The sequence below is a fragment of the Balaenoptera physalus genome (genome assembly GCF_965194825.1).
Source record: "Balaenoptera physalus genome assembly, chromosome: 9".
Classification (NCBI taxonomy): Eukaryota; Metazoa; Chordata; class Mammalia; order Artiodactyla; family Balaenopteridae; genus Balaenoptera; species Balaenoptera physalus.
Genome location: NC_138888.1, coordinates 30,057,128 through 30,081,877, shown reverse-complemented (window position 1 = coordinate 30,081,877; position 24,750 = coordinate 30,057,128). Strand labels below are relative to the sequence as shown.

Sequence of the window (24,750 nt, the reverse complement as noted above, 5' to 3'; positions counted from 1 at the left end):
TTCTAGAAGCTATAATGGCAGATTTTGTAAATGTGATCCTACTCTTAATGCAGTTACAAAGTCAGTGGATGCTTTTATACTCCAATGCTATAGGGAAATTTATTGAGAGAAAAGAAGGTATTCAAACTTTCTTAGATGCCTCAATTAAAAAATCTAGATGAATAAAATTCTCCTTAGGTGTCCCAAGTTTTAGGAAGGCAAATAGCATTATATTTAATTAAACTCTTAACTATTATTCACTATAGACACAATTCAAGCATGTAACTTGTCTTTCAGTAAGTCAAAGTTACTGCTATATTTTATATCTCTCATGTTTACTTTGTTATACATTGGATCCTCTACCCTTAAAATGAAAAGTAGGACTTTCAGGTGTCCTGAAAGGACAAGGACTCTCGTATAGACTTGTTTTATTCCAAAAGTCTTTACTAGGAATCACTAAATTTATATTTCCTCCAGCAAGCCATTTTTTAGACTTCTAGGGTTTCAAGAGCTGAATACTAAACTTAGAAGATGTATTCTTCAATTCTTTTAAATTTGCAACACATTTTTCTCAAGAAGTGTGTAAAGGCAGCAGATATGTGTTCAGCAATGCATGTGGTACTATATTCTTCATCAGAAAGGGTTCCTAGATATGGAAGAGAGGTTTATGGCTGAGAAAAAATCAGACTATTTATAAAGAAGGGCTCAGATAGTTTTTTTCTGCCAAGCTACAGGAGAGCCAGTTAGATGAACTATTACAGTGCATGCAGAAAGAGTCAGTGTGAAGTGTAGTTTGGGAGGAGCAACAGGGGCAACAAGTGAAAAGGAAAGTAAGTTTACAGAGTCAGTCTGAGTTTGTAGGTGTAACAAAAGTTGCCCAAGCTCAGAATTCTTTTAGACATTTCTCTGAGACCAGCTGGTTACAACTGCGTCTATGTTTTCTAAGTTGACTAGCCAACCATCAACAGTTAGCAGACACAAACAAAATAGAAAACCTTGGCTGGCCCTTATTGTCAAAAATCAAGTGATGGTAATTTATAATTCCATGAAGATTACTGCTATCAAATGCACCTATCACTAAGGACCCAAATGTCTATCATGAAATTCAGCTTGTTATAATTTTTTAGCATGAGAAATTAACCACATTATTTTTAAACATTTTGTGTTAAATGGACCATTGTGCAAAGTCCATGCCCTATCTCTGTAAACAGTTCAAAAATAGCTCAGCATCTACTTTGTAGCTTGGCTTCATTTAAGGCGATTGAAGTCAGGCACTACTGTTCACCCAGATCTGTTTCTTGGACACCTTTGCTGTTTTCCTTTTGTATAAGCAGGGACAAGAGTCATGTGCGTGGTCACAGAATGCCCATCTTACCTATCTGAACAGATGGCCATAGAATTGGAACTAGGTGTTCTTTGTGCTGTTGGCTTCCCTCTGTGGCGTGCTGCCTGAGCAGTTGAAACCAGCCGGTGCCTGACCCAGCTTTACAGACCCATTAATGAAATTTGTAGGGAAATGATGGGATCTTGGTGCAGAGGATGTGAAAGCAATGCCCTTATTGACGGTTGATCCCAGCTATAATATCTCAAGAATGTAATGGGAATATAAGTTGTTAGACTTCTTATACAATTGCAGTTTTATGTGAGACAATATGCTTAGTAAAGGAGAGAATTTAGTTGAAGATTATGAGGATCGCTCATGGAATCCAAGGAAGAATTGAACAACGAAGCAGCAGGAAGAGCAAGAGAGACAGTGAGGCTTCAGGAGTAACAGGATCCAGGGGCTTCAATTCCACCAGGACTTTCTTGCTGTCTCCCGCATTTGATTCTCTTTCTGGGTAAGCTCCTTTCTGTCTCTCCCTAGCAGATCAGCTTTTTACTCATGGCATTAAAGAGCTCCCAAGTTCTATATCCTAGAGATTTTACCACTGAAGGAGGACTAGCCTGGTACTTTCCCAAGCCCACATCCTAAGCCATTGGAAAAGATTGTGACGAGTCATTAGACTGAGGTAATTTGGTGTCACTCGGAAAGCCCTGGCGGACCTAGTGTGTTATAAGCTGAATATGGGTCAGTGTAATAGGTGTATATATAACCCCATGCAAGCAAGCCTTAATTTGGTACACAAATGTTTTTGAAAATTAACTTGCAGTTTGATAATCTGCAAGTCAAACAATAGGTTAGCTGTCTGAATGATGGAATACAATGGAGTGACACCTCCCTTGGCCCAGGACACTCTGCACGTGTAATAAATCCTCCAAAGCTCCCACCTGGGTTAAAAGGGGGCTGTGCCAGAGGTTACGGATGGGACTATCCACACACCTCTGTCCCCACTGCAGAGTCTGCACAGGGGCTAGAACAAGAGTTTGGATGGCCTGCAATCTTTACATCTTTCCCTAGGAATATACTAGACATTTGGAACATGGGTGGGGGAATGTAGTCTCCTTCCCCCTTCTTTTTTCTTTGCGCTGCAGCAAGAAGCAAACATAGCCTCTACTGTGTAAGCACCCTCACAGGAGACTCCCAGTGGAAGTCCCAGTCTTTGGCTGCAGGGCAGAGTGATGGTAGCGAAGAGTGAGGGGATGGTGAGAACAGTGGAATAAGGCCTCGACCACAGGGGGAAGGAAGGTGGAGGTCTTCCTCAGAACTCCCACTTTGGTCCATGGTCCCAGGCAGCAAAAGCATCTGACTTCTGATTACTTGTTGTGGGGCATTTTGGCAGAGAGATGTACTGCCATAGCTGCAGGTAGGACCAATGAAAGGATTTCTGGTTTATCCCAAGGAAGGGGTATACCTCTGAATTGTTTTAAGAGAATAAAATCATATCTTTATTTTAAAACTTATCACTCTGACTGCACTGTGAAAAAATGAGGTTCAGGGAACAAGACTAGGGGACCCTTCGGAGGGCGCTGCTCCAGTCCAGGGATGGCGAGGGTTTGCACTACTATGGTAGCAGTGAGGAGAGAAACATGGAGAGATTGGAGTGAACTCTAGGAGGTATTACTAGGTAATTGATTGAATGTGGAGCGTAGTGGGCAAGGAGTGGATGACAAAGCCCAGGTGTTCAGCTTTAAAGACCAGTGGACGGCCTTGCCACATGTGTATGTAATCCAGAGGTGTAGTTTTTGGTGGTACAGCTTCTGTCTTCATCCCATGCCAGCCCTGGAACAGAGAGCACCACCCACTCCCCCTTCAGGTTTGCGTTTATTCAGCCAGGGTAAAGCATGCCTGGACAATCTAATTTTTACTGATGGTTTGCTTAGAAAGACACAGGATTAGGGCTACATCACACAGGCTCCCCAAACTCCTCTGACTTCGTTCAACATCTTCTCTTTCTTGAAGGCACAGGGTCCTTTGCTGTGTCTACCACCTGGATCAAGCCTAAGTACCTCATGCCATTTCTGAGAATTGTTTTTAACATTTTTGATGTATAGATCTCATTAACTATTTAAATTGAAGAATTGTTGATTATTTTATTCTGATATTCTAAGAGACAGGAGTTTCCACCTCATGTCTAGAGCAGGGTTCAAGAAAAGGATATGACCAATTTTCTGTGTGTTGAAAACCTAACTTCAGAAGAAATCATCTAACACAGAATGGGTGAGGTCGCTATTATTCCTGTTTGAAATTCACCTTTTCTGGGGGAATGGTTTTGAAGTAGAGCGGGGAACTAGATTATTGCCTCATAAAACGGCATGAGGTTACTGTTATACCTTAATTTTATATCTTTATTAAGAGGCAATACTTCTCTTACTTGATTCGAAGAGGGTTCTTGTCTTTTTCTCATATACTTGTGAAAACTAAATGTTAAAGGATTTAGCATAACAACCATTGCTAAATTATGATGTAAAATAATACTGTGTCTACAATTAGCCCAGGTAGTTTTACTTGGTTCAATAATATAAAACCACCGGGCTCATAATATTTTAGTACTTTAGTGTGTTTGGCAAAGAAAGAAATTCATGTTACAGTAAAACAGTTAAACTAAGTAACAATTAATCTCAATTTTAAGGAATTATAAAGCAAAGTATTATGTTATAACATGGAACATTGATGCAAATAGCTCCCCAACTGGAACATTAAATAGATTCTGAACCAGTGGTTAACAGAAAAAGGCTAGTTTTTGCTGAATTCTCTTATGCTTGAACATCTTTCTTGAAGTCTTAATTTTTAATTTCACTTGAAATTTCACCAGAGCCCTGAGATGGTGGCCCTTCTGGAAGAGGATTCCTTCTTTCCTAATGATCAGTATCCTTAATTTACTTCTTGTGTATTCTCTCTGGAAATATTACATTTAAACCTTGATCACATCTTAATAATCATTTTAGTGTGATAACTGTACATGTGATGTGGGTTGAATTGTGTCCCCCGAAAGATATGTTTAAGTTCTAACCCTCTTCCCTGTGACTGTGACCTGATTTGGAAATAGGGTCTTTGCAGATGTAATGGAGTTAAGATGAGATTTTACTAGATTAGAGTGGGTGCTAATCCAGTGACTGGTGTACCTGTAAGAATCAGGAAATTTGGACACAGAGACGCACACACAGAAGAAGGACCTGTGAAGAGATAGGCAGGGACAATATTGTGTGACAATGGAGGCAGGGTCGGAGGGACGCATCTACAAGCCAGGGGATGCCAAGAATTGTTACAAACACCAGAAAATATGAAGAGACAAAGAATGATTCTTTTCTAGAGCCTCCAGAGAGGGCGTGGACCTGCCAGCATGTTAATTTAGGACTTCTTGCTGTCAAAACTATGACAGAATAAAATTCTGTTGTTTAAGCCTCCCAGTCTGTAGTACTTTTTTTACAGCCACCTTAGGAAACTAAAATAGCATGCTATGTTGTAAGTAAATAATAGATTACATTGGTATTAATATTCATGTTATTGTATGTATATTTTATTGCTAGGTCAGGTGAATAGGAAAATACCTGGTGGGCTAATCTCAACATTAAATTTTCTGAAAAATTACAAGACTCTACCTGAAAAATACAGGACAGGTAAACATTTTTCTTAAAATAGCCACATATTTGAGACAGGATTTTCAAAAGTTAAATTATATGGCTGTTTACACTTTTTGTTCACATCATCAAGTACATTATGTATGATTTCATCCACTATTAATTTTGTCATTCATTCAATTAATATTTGTTAATCACCTAATGCTTGCCAGGCACTGAGCGAGGTGCTGTAGATGACACTAGTAAATAGAATAAAGAATACCTGCCCTAAAGAGATTACTCTGGCTTTGACATTTATTCCATAGGGAAAGCCACAGAGGTCACTTGGAGAAAGTGTCTACTACTTAGAAAATTCACTTTCATTGTTTGCTGTGGTTTTTACTGATCTTGTAAAATCATTTTAGCATCATTTGGTTTTACTTACTCTGTGCTCCTGTATTATGGTGGAAAAAAATAAAATTTTATTTATTGCACAGAAAATAAAATCAACAGTGATCAAAGCATGTGAAGCCAAAGATATAATTCTTTATCAAATTATTTTTATTTTTAATGTTTCTTTTTAATCAATATCCAAACAGACGCTTAGTTGTACATTACTGTTAGCATAGCTAAAATTTTGTGTTCTGATTTTTTTCACTTAATATACAACCAGTAGTTTTTTGCTTTTCCATGTCATTTTTATAATTATACTTTTGATCCTTAAATTATATTATATTAAATTTACTGACCATAATTTGTTTAATCAATGCTCTACAAAGTTGAGGCTGCTTCTAGTTTTTATTATGAACAACACTGTAGTGAATACCTTGTGACTTTTGGAGCGGAATAGTTTACTCCTTAGGAAAGTTATTGGGTAAAAAAGTTTAAGCATATTTTAAAATGCAATCACAGACTGCTTTCTAAAAATATTCTAAAAATATTTAGAACTGCTTTCTAAAAATATTAGAAAACTTGACATTATCAGTGGCAGTTGAATGAGGACACCTTTTTCACTGTATCCTTTCCAAAACTGGGTGTTAGTAATATTTAAAATGGTTTAGTTATTGAAGACGTATATAGGAATCCAAAATGTATGCTTGTTGCTTAAGTTAACATATTTTGGCAACTGTGAAAGTGAACACTTTTCCAAATTTATTTGGAAAATAAAAATAATAAATAATAATAATAAATGTAAATATATTATTTATAAAATGTAAATGTAAATATATTATTTATAAAATAATAAATGTAAATTTATTATTTACATTTTAAATAATGATCTGTATTTTCACATCCTTGCTTAAGGACCTTAAAAGGTTCTTAAACTTTTCCTTACCAGTTTCTTTGTTCTCAAGGTCACAAAGTTTATAATATTTATTGAAGATATTTTTCATAATCTGTTGTGTCCTTTCAGTTTTGGGTCTGTTTTTCTCTATTCAGAAATACAAATTTTTTGTTTTGTTTTTACATAGCTGAATATAGTGTCCCTTCCCTTTGTACTATGGTACAGTGTTTTTACCATTCATCTTACCCATCTATTAGAATGAAAAGGAACATCAGATTCTCCTCTTCAGGAGAGTATTTGGCTAATTTGTTATCCAGGTAGTGAGGAGAAAATGGCGTGATGGACCATCCGTCAGAAGGAGATGATCCCCATCAATGTTCCCTCCTGGAGGAGAGAGGAAGGGCTCATGATGCTGGTAGGTGTTGAGTCTTAGCAGGTCAGCCAGCATCAATTAGACTGGTGGCCATACATCCTAAGGTGTGCACCATATCCAAGGTGAGGCTGAGCCAGGGAGGTCCTGGTCACCAGGGGAGGGGACAGTGTGCAGGGCCAAGGATCAGGAGGTCTGCTAGGATAGGAGGAGCAAGAAAGAGATCAGCAGGAAGCAGGAGCAGAGAGAGAGACCCAGATGTGATATGAGGGTCCATAAGGAGGAGATGGGGGAGAATGGGAGAAGAAAGATGGAGGTGTGAGGTAAAAGGAAAAGAGTTGGTCTTTTTCCGGTCACCGTTTCTCAGGTCCACCTCCAACACAAAGAATGACATCTTTAAATCTAGAACTTCTTGCCTGCCTATCCTCCTGAATTCAGATGTATACCGCAACACCTTTCAGTGTGCCTTAATATCTACACTTCCCCCTTCCCATCTTAAATGCACTTTAAAATTGTGCTTTTCTTTAAAATGACACTTTTCTGGTTTTGCAGTATTCTCAATCAGTATCTTACTGAGACTATCACATTACATATGTTACCATTACCATTTTATGACTTTTAAAAATTAAAAAATTAAAATTAGAAAAAATTTGAGAAAATCAGAAAAAAATTAGAAAAAAATGTTTGATCTGTGTCTCTGTGTTTGTGTATGCATAAAACAATTTACACTTTAAAATGTCTTGTGTTCTAATAAGGAAAGTAACAGGTTTATTGTAGACCATAATGCAAAGCAGAAATTAAAACCATGCCTACCTGGTTGTAGTAAGGAATATGTAAAACTGAGCAAAACGCTTGCATATGTTGAATGTTCAGTAAACTGAATTGGGAACATATTGTTTCTGCAGATTGGAATACTTATTTTCCACTGAAATTATATTCTCAGAAATTTTTGATGTCACCAAATATTCCTTGAAACGTGCATTTAATAATTTATATCTGTGTTTATGCCTATGATGAACACTTTTTTATATAAATCTTTTTTAATCTCTCATATTCTTTTAATTTTATTTTAGAACTAGAATATGAAGGGCTAGAAATGTATCGTTGCTATTTTAAAGTGCATTTCATTTATTCGTGAGTCTGAACATTGTTTTGTGGTGATTGACCATTTTTCTTTAGGGGTGTGTGTGCCTTTCTATTTGGATTGTAAGAGCTCTTTGTATGTTAAGGACATTAGCCCATTGAGTTTGATATTTGCGAAGATACTTCTTTTTATATTTTCATGTATCTTTTAATTGTGATTATTTGTGTGTGTGGGGGAACTCAAGGGGGTGTTCGGCTTTTTTGTTTTATATTCCATTGCTTTTATTATCTAAGTCTTCTCTATCTGGGAATTAAAAATATATATGCCTATTTTTCTTAGAGCTTTTTAAACTTCAGTTTGCCTAGAAAATTTTTAATGTATGATATGGAGTAAAGACGAACTTTTTTTTAGTAGTTTACTGACCAGTTGTCCTTCCCACATATTTCTGTAATATCTTCTTTAGCATAATAGTCTTATTTTCATTCTCTTTTTAAAATTGGGCGTGCATTTTATAACATTATATGTTTTAGAACTGAGTCTGGCGAATAAGACAAATTTTCCTGTAATAGAGAGCTGTCATATTAAAATACACATTATATTTTTTCAATTTTATGTACTTTAGAAAATGAATGGTTAATGCAGACTTTTAATTTTTAACCTGTCAATTGCTTAATGACAGACCTCTCTCAGCAAAATAGCAGACTAGGTGTTTATTGCAGCCTGGGTCTCTGAAGCTGTCCTCAGATGTTTTTGCTTATCTGCAGGATGCCTGAGTAGCTGTTTATATATCTCAGTTTTACTATGATGTGATTTTCAAGATCATTATTTCTATCAGATATGGGGATAATGAATTTTGTTCTTTAAAAATAATGCTTCTACAGATTAGCAACTATCACGTAAATTACAGTTTTGGTAATTTTACAAATAATTTCGCAAGATAACTTTTTCATTTTTCCACTTTGTTTTCATCTTTTTGTTTCAGATAGTCCATTTTTGATTGAAGGAAGCTGCTTCTACTTGGGAGTGGCAGGAGAAGTAAGAAAACCACATGGAAGACCCCCAGGATTTAAATGAACAATCAGTAAGTCTTAATTCAATCTCAGCTTTGCTGAAAAATGTTGTGATAAGACTACTCAAAATCATACTAAAAAGAATATATTGTAAAAAGCAAGTTTTTTGTTATTTTTTAGTTGATTTTTAAATTCTCTTTCAAGATCATAAAACAGACCTTTGGAAATGTATACTCTTTCTGATGTATGATATCATATTTTGAGGTCTTCCTTGATTGTCTACTTGTAAAGCCAGTGGTAGAAAGATGAGGGCATTGAAATCATGCCAAGTGTTTCTGACAGTCTCAACAACTTTACACACCTCCTTTGTTGGGTTTTCTTCCAGATGTGCTTGGATAGTGCATGTGTTGTTGAATGTCAGAAGCATGAAAGGAGAAGCATATTACTAGCATGCTTATTGTTCATTTCAAGGATGGTGACCACAGTCCTGAAGGGATTTCCTTATTTGCTAAGCTCTTTGCGGAGTGAAGAATGCATAAGATTGGTGGCAACCATTTTAAGATTCGGATTTCTCAAAGGGAAAGGATTTATATGGCCTTTCCTCCTAACTTATTAGTAGTGTCTCCATGACACTAGTTCTTTAGTGTGTGGAACTGGCGTCAGTGGGAGATCTTCCCCCACAATCCCACAGTTCTGCCAACTGCGGCCCAAGCTGTTCTGCCCACAGAGAACTAGTGATGTCACAAGTAAGGAGATACGTGTACTTACTACGTGTGTGTTACGCAGACTGATGCTAGTCTCCATTAGCTTGTATAATTATGACTTGAACTTAAAGTCTCACGTTTCCATCAGGCAATAGAGGACAGTGTATTGGTGTATAATAATGTGGTTCTAGAAACGATTTCTATAACGAGTTCAATTTGAAAATTCAGAATAATGTGTGTTCTGGTGTATACATGGCATTCTAAGTTAATTTAATTTATTTTCTATTAAGTATTTCATTTAGATGAAATGATAATCAAGTTTTTAATTTACAGACAGACATCATGACCATTATCTAATTTCTTTGTATATTATATTATTATTTAATTTCACATGGCATCATTACAGGAAAAATGTAACAAAAAATTACAAAGCCATAAGGCTATTAAAAAATCTGTCAAATAGTAGAGATAGTATTCCTCAAAAATGGCTCGAGTTTTTACAAAAGTAGACAAAAGGCAGTTGGGAGGCAGGGGCTTCAAGGTACTTTTTAAAAATTCTGGTTATCGAATTATAAGTATTATAAGTATTGGTAGTATAGACAATAGCAAAAGGGACGATAGTCAGCATGATGATATGTCGCCCATGCCATTGTATGTTTTTGGATCCCAGTGCCGTCAGAGGTCTGTAACTGTGACCATATACGTACCTGAGTGAATGATGACATTATCTTAGTGGCGATGCTTCATGAGAGGACTACTGTCTATCTGTACTTTTGTCTAACACACTGAGGGTTACTTAAAAGTTTGTGTCCATGTGTGCAAGTATGCGTGAGTGTGTGTGTGTGTGTCTGTGTCAGACTGACCAACTGTCCCTGTTTTCCAGAGACCCAGGAATTTCCTGGGACATGGAATTTTCAAAGCTAAAGCAGGTAGAGTCTGTGCAAACAGGGATGGTTGATCCAGTTAATTACCTTAGGGTGTGTATATACTTAAGAACAAATTTTTGTTTCAATACAGTTAAAAGAGGTTAAAGAGAATATAGTTTTAGGTTTACCATTAGAGTGAGGTTATTACCCCAAATGCTTCATACCACCTTTTACAAAGTGAAACCCAGCACTTGTAAATCGTATAGAGTTTCCTTCCAGTGATATTTTAGGGCTGTGGAACTCAGTATTTAAAAAAAAAAAATTAAGTTCTCAGTGTTGTTAATGTTCAGCCAGGTTTGAGAATCAGAAGTCTTGGGTGACCTCAGCTCAAACCCAACTGCTGAATCGGTGGTGAGAATGGGAGAGATTTTGAGAGAAGGAAAGAGTGCTCTCCATCCTCCCTTTCTCTTTTCCTTCGCCAACACTGAACTCTCCATCTGAGGGTTATGAGCCCGTCAGAGTCAAATTGACAGCTTCTGATCCGTGGAGTGGTTTGATAGGCCATCAAGAGTGGGCGCTACTGCTTTAAACCACAGGAAACTTGAAGTTTGCATCAAGTGTTCATGGCTTAATTGCTTTGGTTTTTATAAACATCATAAAGCCTTCTTCTTCAGCATTCTTAGACTTACAAGAACATACAGGCTCATCTGTTCATCTTGTCCATGTGCAAAGGGACGCTTGAGTCTATTAAGTCCCAAGTCAGAGTTGGGACTTCGCAGTGGTCTTCTGACTCCAAGTCCAAAGCTCTCTCCATGCCTTATCGCATTTGAGTTTTCTTATTTGGACTTTCCTCACTATAGAATCGACTCCCATTACACTGAAATGATTCCTATTTGAACAAAATCTTTAAATGACTAAATCTTCCAGAGTATATTGATTAATGTCTCAAAGCTTTTTGAAAAATGATACTTAGTGTTTATTAAGATATAGAACAAATAGGGTGAAATTAAAAGAGAGCTCATAATAAGATGAAAGGGAATTTACTTAGATCATAGCTATTTTACTTCAAGAAAGAGTTTTGTTTTTTTTTTCTCTAGGCATAGACATAACAATAGGTGCCAGTTTGTGCACTTAATGCACATGTAGCATTTTCTGTATACTATCTCCCATCCTTACCATATCCTTGCAATGTGTTTGTTATGGTCACCATTTTACAGATAAGGAAACTATGGTTTAGAGAATATTAAGCTCAAACAACTCTTAAGTAGCAGAGATTAGAATTGAACCCACTGTTATCTGGTCCTAAAACCTGTAATGAATGGATTTTGCATGATACAACGTAAGGTAAGGACTTGAGTTGTGAAATCAGACATCTCTGACACTTAAATACCATTGGGAAGTTTCTCAAACTCTTCCTCATCTGTAGAGTGGGGAGGATAATAAAAAGATGTTATAAGAAGGACTCAGCAACATGCCTTCCTTAGAGTAAAAACTCAATAAATGTTAGCAAATATTACAATAGCCTGATATATTCATATGGTCTTTAATGAGCATGTGTGTTCATTCTTGCATATTCAACTACCTTCTGGCAGACATCCCTGACTGGAAGCACAGAGGTCTATGGACTCAGCAGATGAAAACTGAACTCACCAGCTCTCCTCTCACAATTTTCCCCCCTTTCTCCTCTATTCCACTACTTCCCATCTCAGTGGATGGCATCATGAGCTACTGAGTAAGTTAATTCAGAAAACGGGTAGTCATCCTTTTCTCCTGCATCCCCATCTCAAAGTCCTATCCATTCTTAATTTTTAATATCTCTCAAAGTTGTTCTCTTATCTCTATATCCTTATTTTGGATCTTTATTTTTATCTCTTAACTGTCTTTTTCTGTTTTGTTTCTAGAGTGGCCTTCCTAATTTACATACCTAATCCCATCATTATTCTACTTAATATCCTTCACAGGCCTTTTCTTGCCTTCAAGAGAAAATCCCAAGTGTGTAGTAAAGCACACAGACTTAATTGCTTGTCTGTATCTCTCGTCTTATTTCTGGCTTCTTTCAGTTCCTTGAATCTTGCAGACTCTGTGGTTTCTATGCATTTGCTAGCACTATAGCCTCTTCCCATATGGGCTTCTTCCCCACCGGAGAACTTGTAAATCTCGAAGACTCACTGAGGGCTTTGCTCCTTCTGAACAAGGCTCTCAGGTTGCTTCCTTCTTCCCCGCGCCGTCAGCCACGCTGGGTCAGGGGCCTCTACAATGTGCTGCCGTACCCTTTGGCATTTACCTCTATCCCAGGACTTACCCCACAGAACTGAAATCTTATCTGTTTATTTGCCTCTCTACTAGATTATAAACTACTTAAGAGTAATAGTGGGTCTTGTTCATCTTGTATCCTTACTTCTTAGCACAATTCTTGCTGACATTCAATAAATGTTTTCTTCAAAAGCTTTTATATACTGTTAGTAAGGTATGTTAATGAACAGCCTGACAAGTTTTAGAAAGCCAAAATGTTATTCTCAGAATGGATCACTGACTCATGAATTCATGTATCACTTAACATTAAAAAAAAAAATTGCAAAAAAAAAAAAAATTGCATATAACATGTGACACTAGTTTAACAGCATGTGATCAAAACAAAGTTTGGTCCTTAATTTTTTTTTTTTTTTTTTGCATTATATCTGGATCATTTTTTGCAGTCTGGCTTAGAGAATCTAGGAAATTTTAAGAGGTAAGCAATTAAACTAAGATTTAACTTTCATATTTGTCTGAAGTTCTTTATTAGAACTTCATAATTATTTAGAAGCAGTTTGTTATATCCAATTATAGCTTGCTACAGTTTTTAAGGAAATGTTGCTCTTGTTAATAAATATGAATCTAGATTATACAAAACAGTATTTATACTGATAATCAGAAGTTCATTTGATACTCTGAAATATATTATATCCCTTGTATTCAAATAAAGGCTGAGCAATATTTATGTTTTTATAGCTTCTATAGTATCTTTATACACTGAGGTATTTTAAAGTCTTATTTTGGTGGTGCTAAAGATTCCCACAGATTTTTTCTGGTCTGATTCATTCATATCAAAGTGAGAGGGAGTCTGGCCTAAATTAATCGTCGAGCTAGAAGGTTTGAAAAAATATGTTGTTTGTTAATTTTATGTAGTATATGTTATACAATAAAATATTAGTGGCTACTAGGTAAAATGAGTTACAGTTTATGGTACAGTTGCATTCCCTAATATTAAAACATTAAGGGCCTGAATTTTCCTACTTATGTAAAACATTGTTACTGAATCAGTTAATTTATATTACTGATGACATATTTCAACTAATGATGTCTAAATTAAGTCACATCCATTGGATACATATTTTACATCGTATATTTCAGCAGTATTTTTAGAAGTTCATATATATGCAGATATTAATAGTATTTATTTTCTTGCATCAAACCTGCTAATTTAATAATGCGTATTAAAATTCTAGTTAGTTTAATAAATTAATCTCTTTTCTGTCTCTTTTTCACCCCTGGAATACCAAATGATTTTAGATTATTCCTCAGCTGTTTGTTCTTAGAGATTCCATATTATCATTTTTGACTATAGCCACTAGCACATCATTAAAACCTGAGCTGCTCTCTGAGCCATTTAGACAGTTTTCTAGCTGTTGTATGGAATTGAATATACCATCAAACTTATCATCTAGATGTAGAGGTTAAGAATCACCAACTTCTATCGGTGTTTCAACACTATGTAGAAAAGAATTATTTTTATTAGTTTCAGTTTAAATCACTATTTCATTTTTGATAATGTAGCATTATCAATATCTGGAAATCCTATTACTCTTCTATTGCTTTTTTCTTGGATAGTCTAATTGATTTTAGATCATGCATACAGCGTATTTTATTCAGATCTAACCGAAATCAGGTTATTGCTTTTGAGGCTACAAATCTGGAAGAACTTGTCCTTTTAACTAGTCAAAAGAACCGTATTTACAACATGTATTTTTTATACCACCCAACTGGACAATATACTTCAGAATTCAATGGAATTCTGCTTAAAGCTGAATCAATTTCAGAACTATTGTAACTCCCAATTGCCAGTTATGGCTTTGCTTTGCATTTAGATATTAGAGTACCTAAACGGTGAAATTACCAAGTAGATACGTTAAATATATTTTAATTTTTATTAGTCATTGAGACTTGCTCTTTCATTTTAAGCAATTTTCTAACTTTGAATTTCTATATTTTTGCATGAGCTTATGAAGATTCACAGGAAGATTCCATGAATTATTATCTTCTATGACCTTCTAAAATTATAACTTAATTTAGTAAAACTTTTCCACAAATTTTAGAATACACACACATATGTAAAGAGAGAGAGAAGGAAAGCTCCGTATTATACAGAATATGGGTTGTAATTGCATACCATTTGTCAAGATCTAGAGAGTAAATATTAGACTTTTCTTCTGTCAACGCCGATCAGTTTGCGGCAACTATGTGGAGAAGAACCCTAAAGCTACCTCCTGGCTCATTGGAAGAGTAACATTATCAGTAGAGTGCAATCTGCCGTGAACTTGGTAGGAGGGGTGGCACCAAAGCTCATACTTGATGATACTGAGCTGGGTAGTTATCCAGCTTTGAGCACTTTGTTTGCATAGTATAGGTGCAAATAAGAGCGATGATATCTTTGGGTACCAGAAGTCTCTTATCTAAATTTACAACTTACATATGGTATATTGATTGTCCAGTAATTCTACCTTAGGAATTAAAATAAAAATAACTATTTATGATAGAAATACAATCTGTTTTTTTCATGCTTCAATAATTTTGAGAAGCAGGAAAATTAATGTAACTTTTGCTATAAGGTATATGCCAAATGGAAAACATTCACTAATGAAAACAGCTTGCATTCACTGATAGCTGTCCTGCTAAGTGCTTTGTGTGACTCATCTCATTAAACCACACAACAGCCCCATGTGGCAGCCTCCGTCATAACCCTGACTGACAGAAGAGCACGCTGATGCTGAGCTTAGAGATCACATTCAAGGTTGTGACCGCTAGAAAGCTGTGCTGATGGAGTGTGAGCTCGCCAAGTCTTATTCCAGAATCCATGCTGCTGCACACATTATCTTGCCTGCTTTCATCAACTTAAATGGTTTTCAGACCCTTCAATACATTTGGCATCTTAAAGTATGGATTGAAACTCAACTTGATCTCAACTTATTTAAACAAAGAGCAAAAGTTTTAAATATTGTGGAGAGAAATGTAAGTTATTCCACTACGATTACAAATCAATTGCACAATTGTCGTCACTAAATCTTTAGAACAGGGAGCGGTAAGATACAAGAGTATAAGAAACTTGATGATAATTCAACAAACGCAATTAAACCAATAAAAATTTCTCACCCTCTGTCAGGAAATTTGTTAAACTAAGGATTAAAAGATGAGCATATTACAGTTTCTGTCCTGCCCAAACTTTTAGTTTAATATATGATTGTAAGATGTTCTAGAGTTATTTTAAAATGAGATTTGGGCAGTAGCTACTAATTTATTCAGTGAATATTTGTGAGGAACTGCTATATTTGAAGCATAGTTTTAGATGGTGGAAATACTTGGTGGACAAAATAGACAAATATTATTCTCATGGAGCTTATTATATTCTAGTGGGGAGAGATGAACAGGAAACCAGTATTATATACTAGAAAGTAACAGTGTGGCCAGAAAAACCAAATAAAGCAGGGAGGAGGATGGGAAGTTCTGGAGCTAAGATGTATGGGTGGAGCAGGTTGCAGTTTGGGGAGAGTAGTCAGGAGGATCTCACTGAGAAGATGGCATCGTGCAAAGATTTGAAGAAGCCATGTGGGTATCTGGGGAAAGTGGATTTTGGTTAGAAGGAACAGCAACTGTGAAAAAAGTGAGATGGCACCATGTCTGGTACAGTCAAGGAATAAAAAGGAGGCCAGTGGTGGAGAAATCAAGGGGGAGATAAGGAAGTGATCAGAATGGGAGTGTGGAGGTGAGGAGTACAGATTGTGTAGAGGTCTTTAGGCCATTGTAAGAGCTTGAGCTTTGCTCTGAGTGACATGTGAAGCAATTTGAGGGTTTTGAGCTTAGGGATGACATGATGGGACTTTTTTTAAAAAAAATCATCCTGTATGCTATGTTGAAAATGGGCCATATGAGGTCAAGAGTAGAAACTGGGCTATTCTAAGTATCCAGGTGTGAAATGGACAAGATAGCAGTAGAAATGGTGAGAAATGGCTGGGTTCAGGATATGGTTTGAATGTAGAGCCAAGATGACTTGCTGATGGATTAGATGTGGATTGTGAGAGAAAGAAAGACCTTGACTTCCAGGTCTTTGTCCTGAGCAGTGGGAAGGATGGAGTTGGGCATTTACTGAGATGGAATGAGTTAGAAGGAACAGGTTGAGGGTGGAGATCAGGAGTTCAATTTTAGTCATGATAGCAGAGACATTGCCATGTTTTCACCAACCCTGTTTCATACTTCTCTTTTCTGGTGCATCCGGGACTACACTTCCTAGCCTCCTTACATTTAGACAGGATGATATAGCTAGTTTAGGGGAAGTGATGTGTGTATTATTTCCAGGCTGAGGCAGTGAGAAGCCTGTGCATGATTCTTTAGTCTCTATGTTTGCCTAGTGTGGAGAATGAGGAGGAGGGTTGCAGGTAAAGATGGCAGAGCTCCAAGATGGAGGAAGATTGAATTGCTGAGGCCCTGAATGGAGGACAGCTTCCCAGGAGAGTACTGAGCAACTGAGTTAATAGGGACATAATTAGTTTTACCTGATATTTGAAAAATGAGTGGAAGTGTTGAGGGCGTCAGTTAGTTGTAACCATATGGAACCCAGGAGAGAAGGTTGGACTTGAAATAAATTTGGGAGGCTTCAGAGTATTGATGGTATTTAAAGAACTATTATTGGTTGAGATCACCAAGAGATGAAGTCTAGATAGAGACAAATTGAAAGGACTGAGCTCTGGGGCATTCACATTAAGAGGTTAAAGAAATGACAGTTTACATAAGACAGCGTCTTTGTCCTACTACCATAACACCTGTAAGCACTGAGGTATGCCGCAGCTAGTATACGTTGCCAAAGTCAGTGAATTCTCCTTTGATGTGCTTTCTTTCAAATTTCCTAACGATCATATATTATGCCTGAGTTACTGGTTACTGGGTTTACCCCTCTCGGGAGAAAAAGCCAGCATACAGCCGAATAGGTATTCAAACATCACTCACTTCTTTGCATTTTCTGTCAAAGTAACAAAAAGCCATAAATATTTAGAAGGAAATAGTCAACAAGTATTACTTTTTTATTGCTGTGTTTGTAGATATGATGTTTCTATGCATCCCAGCTTAGCAAAGAATTGATCTACATCAGGGATACTCAGCTTCAGCATTGCTGACGTTCGGGTGGGGTAATTTTTTGTAATGGGGGGCTATCTTGTGCATTGGACAATGTTTAGAAGCATCTCTGGTATCTACCTACGAGATGTCAGTAGTACCTTCTTCCCCGCCTCCCCCACTCTCTTTCTTTAGTGACAGTCAATCAAAAATATCCCTAGCTGTGGACAGATGTCTTCTGGGCGGAAGCAAGCATCATTGATCTATATTATGTCTACTTTCAATGAGTTATTTGTTTATATATTTATTCCCTGCAAAATATTTGAGGAAGTTTACCTGAACATTAATATAATATGCTATATTAAATTATTGAGGGAACTGGGATGAAAAGACAAACACATGAACAGAACTTAAGCAAGAAAGCAAAACAACATTGCCAAGTTAACAGTATAGAATAATAAGTACTATGCTATCAGCAGGGAAAGTCTGTTCAACAAAGGTCAAGAAAGGAATTCTAGATATGCTAGGTCATATGTTAACTTGATCTTGAAAGAAAAGATGGAACTGTATGGGCACAATAGGACCTATCCTGGCCTGGTGAATAGCAGGGATGAAAACTCAAAAGTGCAAAATATAAGGCAATAAAGCCTGCCCAGGAACTGTAGATTGATTAGAATGACTGAATGAGAAGCTTTGTGGGGATGAAGATGTAGAGTGGTGGGAACTCTGGCTGAGAAGTCCTGAGACCAGACTGAAAGAGTCTTTGAAGCCAAGTTTCGGTATTTACATGGTGTTTGGTTACCAGCATGATGCTTGTCATGACATGAAGTGTAGAGATGTATAAGATGCTGCCCTATCTTTGGACCTTTATCTTGGACGTAATGGAAAGTCCCATAATTTTTGAGCAAGAGAATAGCATTTTAAAAATGTTGTTTTAGGAAAATTAACCAGATGGTAGGAAGATTAGTGAAGGTGTGCAACTTGGCACGGAGGATGGTTTAGGCGCCCTTGAAGCAGTTTTTGTGTGAGCTGAAAAGGGCTAAACCAGGGGCAGGAAACTTTTTTTGGCAAAAGTCAAGACAGTAAATAATTTTGGCTTTTGCCATGTAGTCTCTGTACAACTCCTCACCTCTGCTGGTGGGATGTGAGAGCAGCCATAGGTAACGCATACGTGAGTGGGCATGGATGTGTTCTAATAAAACTTTTTTTTACATAAACAGGTGGCAGGCTGTGGACCACACGTGGCCAACTCCTGGCCTAAATGTGTGACAGTGGAAAGAAAGCTAGGAAAGAATCAATGTAAAGAACTTGAAGCTTTACTGAACTTGGGTAACTAACCAACAGGGTTAATGGGAGGAAGGTGCATGGTAGATATGGAGAAGGAAAAGGCAAGGATTATCCTGGAGTTTCAAGCTTAGGGGGTACCAGTAAGAGTTCAGGACCACGTGTCAGTGACTTCAGTAATCAGAGAGATGTGTTTGAATTTAGAACTTTGGAGAACACGTCGAACTAGCAACTGGTAAAGCTCTGTGGTGCCGTGGAGGAGATGTCTAGACTGGTCACGTAGAGCAGAACAGTATTTTTTAAGATGCTGTATATAAGGGGAAATTATAGCTGGCAAAAGGGCAGGAGGATGAGGATACACTTAGAAGAATACTATGTTCATGAAGTGGAAGGAGGAAGATGGATCAGGACAGGCTGAGATAGGGAAAAGAAAGGAAGGTCAGGGTAATACTGTCTTCAGAGCTAGTGTCCAAGAATAACTTTCAGGAGGAGTTGGTCATTGCTTTCTGACATTTCAAGAAGGCAAGCAGAATGGGGGCTAAGAAGAAGGCTATTTCATTCGTTGATTAGAAGGCCATTGGTGGCCCCTCAGGACACAGTCCTTTTAGAGTTCAACACAGAGGTTGAACACAGAAAAGATGTAGAGACATCTCAGAGGTTCAACGCAGAAAAGATGATGAGGAAGTAAGAGGAAGTTTGTATGTTGGAAGAAGAGAAGCAGATGAGTGATTGAAGGGAGCACCTTTTTCAAACAAGGGGAAGCTTGTGTGTGGTTGGTGACAGGGGGGAAAAGGACTCCCGTGGAGAATTGACTCAAGTTGTCACAGAGGGAGGAGGGGTCAGCGGAGGTCAGAATGGAGAAGATAATGGTGGGATGAGGGAGGGATCCACCCTCTGACTGAAAATGTTAGAGAATGCCCGTATCCTTGGATATTCTAAGGTGCTCTCCCTGGATGACATTCTTTTTTATTTAGTTCCATAGGAGGGAAGTACAAGGTCAGGAAGTGAATGGAAGCATGGTAGGATTAAATGCTTAGGTAGTATAATTAGTATTAAATGTTTAAGAGGATCAGCAATAGGCATTATTTTAAAAAATGGAAGGAGATCTCCTAGAACTCAATATTGTGAGACATTTTTAGTCTTCTTTTAGCAAAGTAGGTCACACTGATTAGGACTTGAGGCTGTGTGTTAGCATGGAAAGTTTATTTATTTATTTATTTATTTATTTATTTATTGCATCAAAACCATTAGGACGAGACAAGAGAAAAATAAACACTTTTGTGGTCAATGAAAATGCCTCTCATCTTTGGAAGAAACTGCTTTCTCTGTTTTCTTTGGATATCAGTACATCTAACAAAAAGAAGGGCCTATTTACTTAGATGGGATTGTGTCAAAGTAGACAATAGAGTCGGACTGAGAAAGTACTTGCCTCAAAGTACGTGGAATCCTATTGTTTCATATATTCTTGGACGGAGGACTGATTTCTCTGCTCAGACTTCTTTAGGATGCAAATACCCTTGTTAGTGTTCACATGGGAAGAAGTTCACGTTCAATCTCTTGGCAGGAGCCAGCATGGCAGGGTGGAGAAAGGTCTGCCAAAAAAGTAGAAGAGAGTTCAAAAAGAAGGGACAGACATTGCCTACTTCGTTTAACTTTTACTGTTTTCCCCAAACTGCTGTGGACGACACCTGTGGACAGCGGATTATACCTAGATTGTGAGCCCCAGATGCTCACAGCTAACATTTATGCAGTCCTCACGTGGGCTTTCTGAATGCTTTGTGTATATCAGCTCGTTTAATTCTCACGACAGCTTGATGAGGCGGGCACTATTATTATCCCCCAGTTTATAGATGAGGGGGCCACCCAGCTAGTGGGTGAGGGAGCAGGATTTTAACCGAGGCAGTCTGGCTCCAATATTAACTGCTAGGCGAGTCCCCGGGAAAAATGCGCTCTTGATTTTGCAGTCCTCCACCCTGACGTGTGTCTTCAACCACAGTGGCAGCAACAACGACACTGAAATGTTTTGAGTGTTCATACTGAAGGAGAAAAAAATTTGATCTGTGTCCATTTCTTTTATATTAACATTTTCTGTAATTTGCAGGTCACACCAGAGATGATGTGAAAGGGGCAGAGGGAGGACTATAAAATAGACGGTTCTTTATTTTTCAGTCTACTGATTAAAAAATGGGCGTAGGTGGAATTTGGAGTCTCTGCTGTTTTTTCTATACCAGGGCCTTTCGGAAGATTCAAAAGCACACTCATGTTTCCTTTATATTAAATGTCTCGCCTAATTTATCTCCTTTTCATATGGCCATGCTTGATACTGAGGGCTAGTGGGCTTGTTTTAGAGGTGGTAGGGAACTTTAGAGATTGCTCTTTCCAAACCCTTTATTTTATAGATGCAAAAATGGAGTCTGGGAGGGCTTAAGCACCTTATCGGGCTAAGGCCATTGCAACAGCACTGTGATTTTTTTTCTTTGTTTGTTTTTTTTGCTTTGTTCTTAATGTTTAAACCCTTTTAAAAAATTTTTTTATTCTACTTATTTATTTTTTATACAGCAGGTTCTTATTAGTCATCAATTTTATACACATCAGTGTATACATGTCAATCCCAATCACCCAATTCATCACACCACCACCCCCACCTCCACTTTCCCCCCTTGGTGTCCATACATTTGTTCTCTACATCTGTGTCTCTACTTCTGCCTTGCAAACCGGTTCATTTGTACCATTTTTCTAGATTCCACATATATATGCATTATTATACGATATTTGTTTTTCTCTTTCTGACTTACTTCACTCTGTATGACAGTCTCTAAGTCCATCCACATCCCTACAAATGACCCAATTCGGTTCCTTTATATGGCTGAGTAATATTCCATTGTATATATGTACCACATCTTCTTTATCCATTCGTCTGTCGATGGGCATTTAGGTTGCTTCCATGTCCTGGCTATTGTAAATAGTGCTGCAGTGAACATTGGCGTGCATGTGTCGTTTTGGATTATGGTTTTCTCTGGGTATATGCCCAGGAGTGGGATTGCTGGGTCATATGGTAATTCTATTCTTAGTTTTTTAAGGAACCTCCATACTATTCTCCGTAGTGGCTGTATCAATTCAGCACTGTGTTTTGAAACAAAATTTTTTTATTCGTTTCAACCTCAGCACTAAAATTTGAATACTTTTGTATACAGATTTTTAACATCTAGAAATTAAAATTAACACCCTGAAAACTGCCTTGAATTACTGCTTTATTTAGAGGTTGATAAAATAATTGCATTTGAGCTTATACTGAAGTTGTTGGTAGCTCAGGGTCATTTAAGAACTCTCCAGCAAAGGTGTGAAACACTTTATTTTACGTGTTTGTTTTTCTCCTAGTTATTATTTACTGCTCAATCAGCATTAACAGAAGAAAAATAATTTGGCTGCTAAGTTACTCTAGGATAGAATTTCAGAGGATCTTATTAAAGAGAGATGTAATTTCATCCTCTGGGCCTTTTATATAACAGCGTGCATAATTGGGTTACTTCATTTTGACCCGGAATTAAACAATAGATTAAAGTCTTGCACAGGAAGTTAAAATATTTATTCAACAAAGATTTAAAAGTATATTATGGTTGTTTTTAGGATGTCTTTATACCTTATAGCTTTATACCTTTATTTTAGCTAACTTTTGTCTGAATAGCCCTTGCCTCAAAGTTTTCTGTTTATTTTACAAATCTTATAACACATAGGTATTTGATAACTACTATGTATAATCAGTGATTTTTAAATGCATAACTTTGACAAATTGATATACATTGCATGCTTTTGTATATTGTTTAACTACATATGACCACAGTTTAGTTATGTTACTCAGATATGAAAAGTATAGAGTAGATGTCACAGATCATAACAATGCTTCAAATATTAATATTAAGGGAAGTAAGTCTGGAGGTCCGTAAGTTTAAAGTAAAAAGCCTTTATGACTTCAGTTTTGAGAGCACTTTCATAAGGTGAAAGGGACAATGTCAGGGCACTACTAACTGGGGCTGTCTAGCAGTGCAGGTATCCTTCAATGAGACTCTTGTAAAGGTAGTTACCTCTGCTCACTCACCCTGGACTGAAGGCTCCCCCTTTCTTCAATCCTCTGTGATTTGCATAATAATATCCATAATGATTCCTGTTTGGGATGATTGTTTCCATCCTCACTGTGAGATTGTGGACTTCTTATTTTTTTTTTTTTCCATGAAGCAAGGTTTTTATAGGCTGGGATCCCAGGTAGACTGATACTTTTTTCCCTCATTGTGTTTGTTTGACACCTTGGATTTTGAAAGTCATTAAAATAAAAGGACTTGCATATTATCTTAGGAAAATAATTTGTGATTGAAACTCTGTGAAAAATCCTAAGAGGTGTTTAAACGTTTGTTCAGTAACTTGTTATCAATGGTTGGATAAGATGTCTTTCTGGAGTGCTTGTCTGCTAAGCATCTATACGGTATTTTCTGTAACGGTATCTGCTTACTTTTTGGATGATTCCGACACATTCCGTTGTGCCTAAGTTATTCTGCAGAAGTAAATCAGGAATCATTCATGTTAATTTTAGGTTATGCATAATTATTTTAGAATGTTAAGTGAATTTGCTAAACTTCAAGGGAGTAAATTTTACACCGAGCGTTTCTGGTTTAATAGGTTTAATATTTTAATGCTAGACTAATTTTTTCCCCTTAGTTTATTTTATTGTTTCTTGCACTGTCATTGGAATTGTATGTACATTACGTCCCTTCTTGAGCCCTTAATGTTAAGCTTGAGATGTAAGGGAATTAACTGAAGGTCTTCAGGATATTGGTGTTTGTTCCATGAAGATGGATTGAATGTTGTTGTTGGGCTCTTAAGCCGGAAGTTGCTTTGCTGTTAGATTCTATTAGATTGAGTGTATCAACTTTTATGCAAGGAATTGGGAGGAAAAATGTGCTCCCAGTGTCTGATTTTCTCTGTCTTTGGGACAAGTAACAAATTTAGGAATTGATAGAAAAGGAAAATTTTTGTGCTGTTAAAACTTTTTTCAGACTTTATAATGTTATTAAATAATATCTTTTGACATCTGGACGTTTATGAAAAAGCTCCTAGAAATTTAAGTATGCCTATTTAATTAGCTTTTTCCTTTTTCTAAATGTTGCCCCTTTGGCATAATCTTTGCATTTTAAAGCTTGACGAGACAGCAGAGACCAAACAGTCCAACTCTATCATTTCATAGATACAATGAAACTATGGACCAGGGAGATTAAAGAGGTTGTCACCCACAGCCAGTGGATGATAGAGGATTCATACCTGGATTTTTGAGTCCCAGGCAGTGTTCTTTACAATCCAAGCATGCTTGGTTTTTTTCATGTCCCAGAGCTTTCACTTCGGACATTTGTTGAAGTTTTGAGTCTAGAGAACTTCCACTGATGGATTTTGAAGTCACACAGGGTAAAGCTTTACTGATAATTTCAGAGTGATTTGAATCCACATGAATCCCTACCATATTCAATTCCCAGTGTTCTGTAACACATTGAAAACCCTTAGCCAGGATTTCTTATCCTCAGTAGAATAAATCGGAGGCTTCTCACACTGAACCCAACCGCAGTGCTCTACTGCACAGAGAATGTGAACTAATTTTAATTGTTTCTGAAGAAAATGACATTGGTAAAAATGAAATGATCATAAGAAATGACTAAAGTGCTACAAAGAAAGTTACTATTTCATATTCTGTATTGTCCATGTCAAGATCGATTTTATTAGTGTGTTTTCCTTTCTGTTTTTATTTCTTTGAGATTCAGAAATCAATGGTGGCAGCAGGTTTTCAAACCCTGTGTTCTAGTATATTTCACAATTACCAATACCTATGTC

At 37.0% G+C, this 24,750-nt stretch overlaps 1 protein-coding gene across 13 annotated transcripts in view; it reads left to right on the top strand.

Annotated features, from left to right (window-relative positions):
• The window catches only part of EYA4 (EYA transcriptional coactivator and phosphatase 4), a 259,346-nt gene that overhangs the window by 18,227 nt on the left and 216,369 nt on the right, over positions 1–24,750 (top strand). For all 13 annotated transcript variants that reach the window (XM_082474687.1, XM_082474686.1, XM_082474683.1 and 10 more), the window contains exon 2: positions 8,639–8,737. In XM_082474687.1, the coding sequence (XP_082330813.1) occupies positions 8,705–8,737 (33 nt within the window). In that variant the 5' untranslated portion in view covers positions 8,639–8,704. The remainder of the gene's footprint in view (positions 1–8,638; positions 8,738–24,750) is intronic.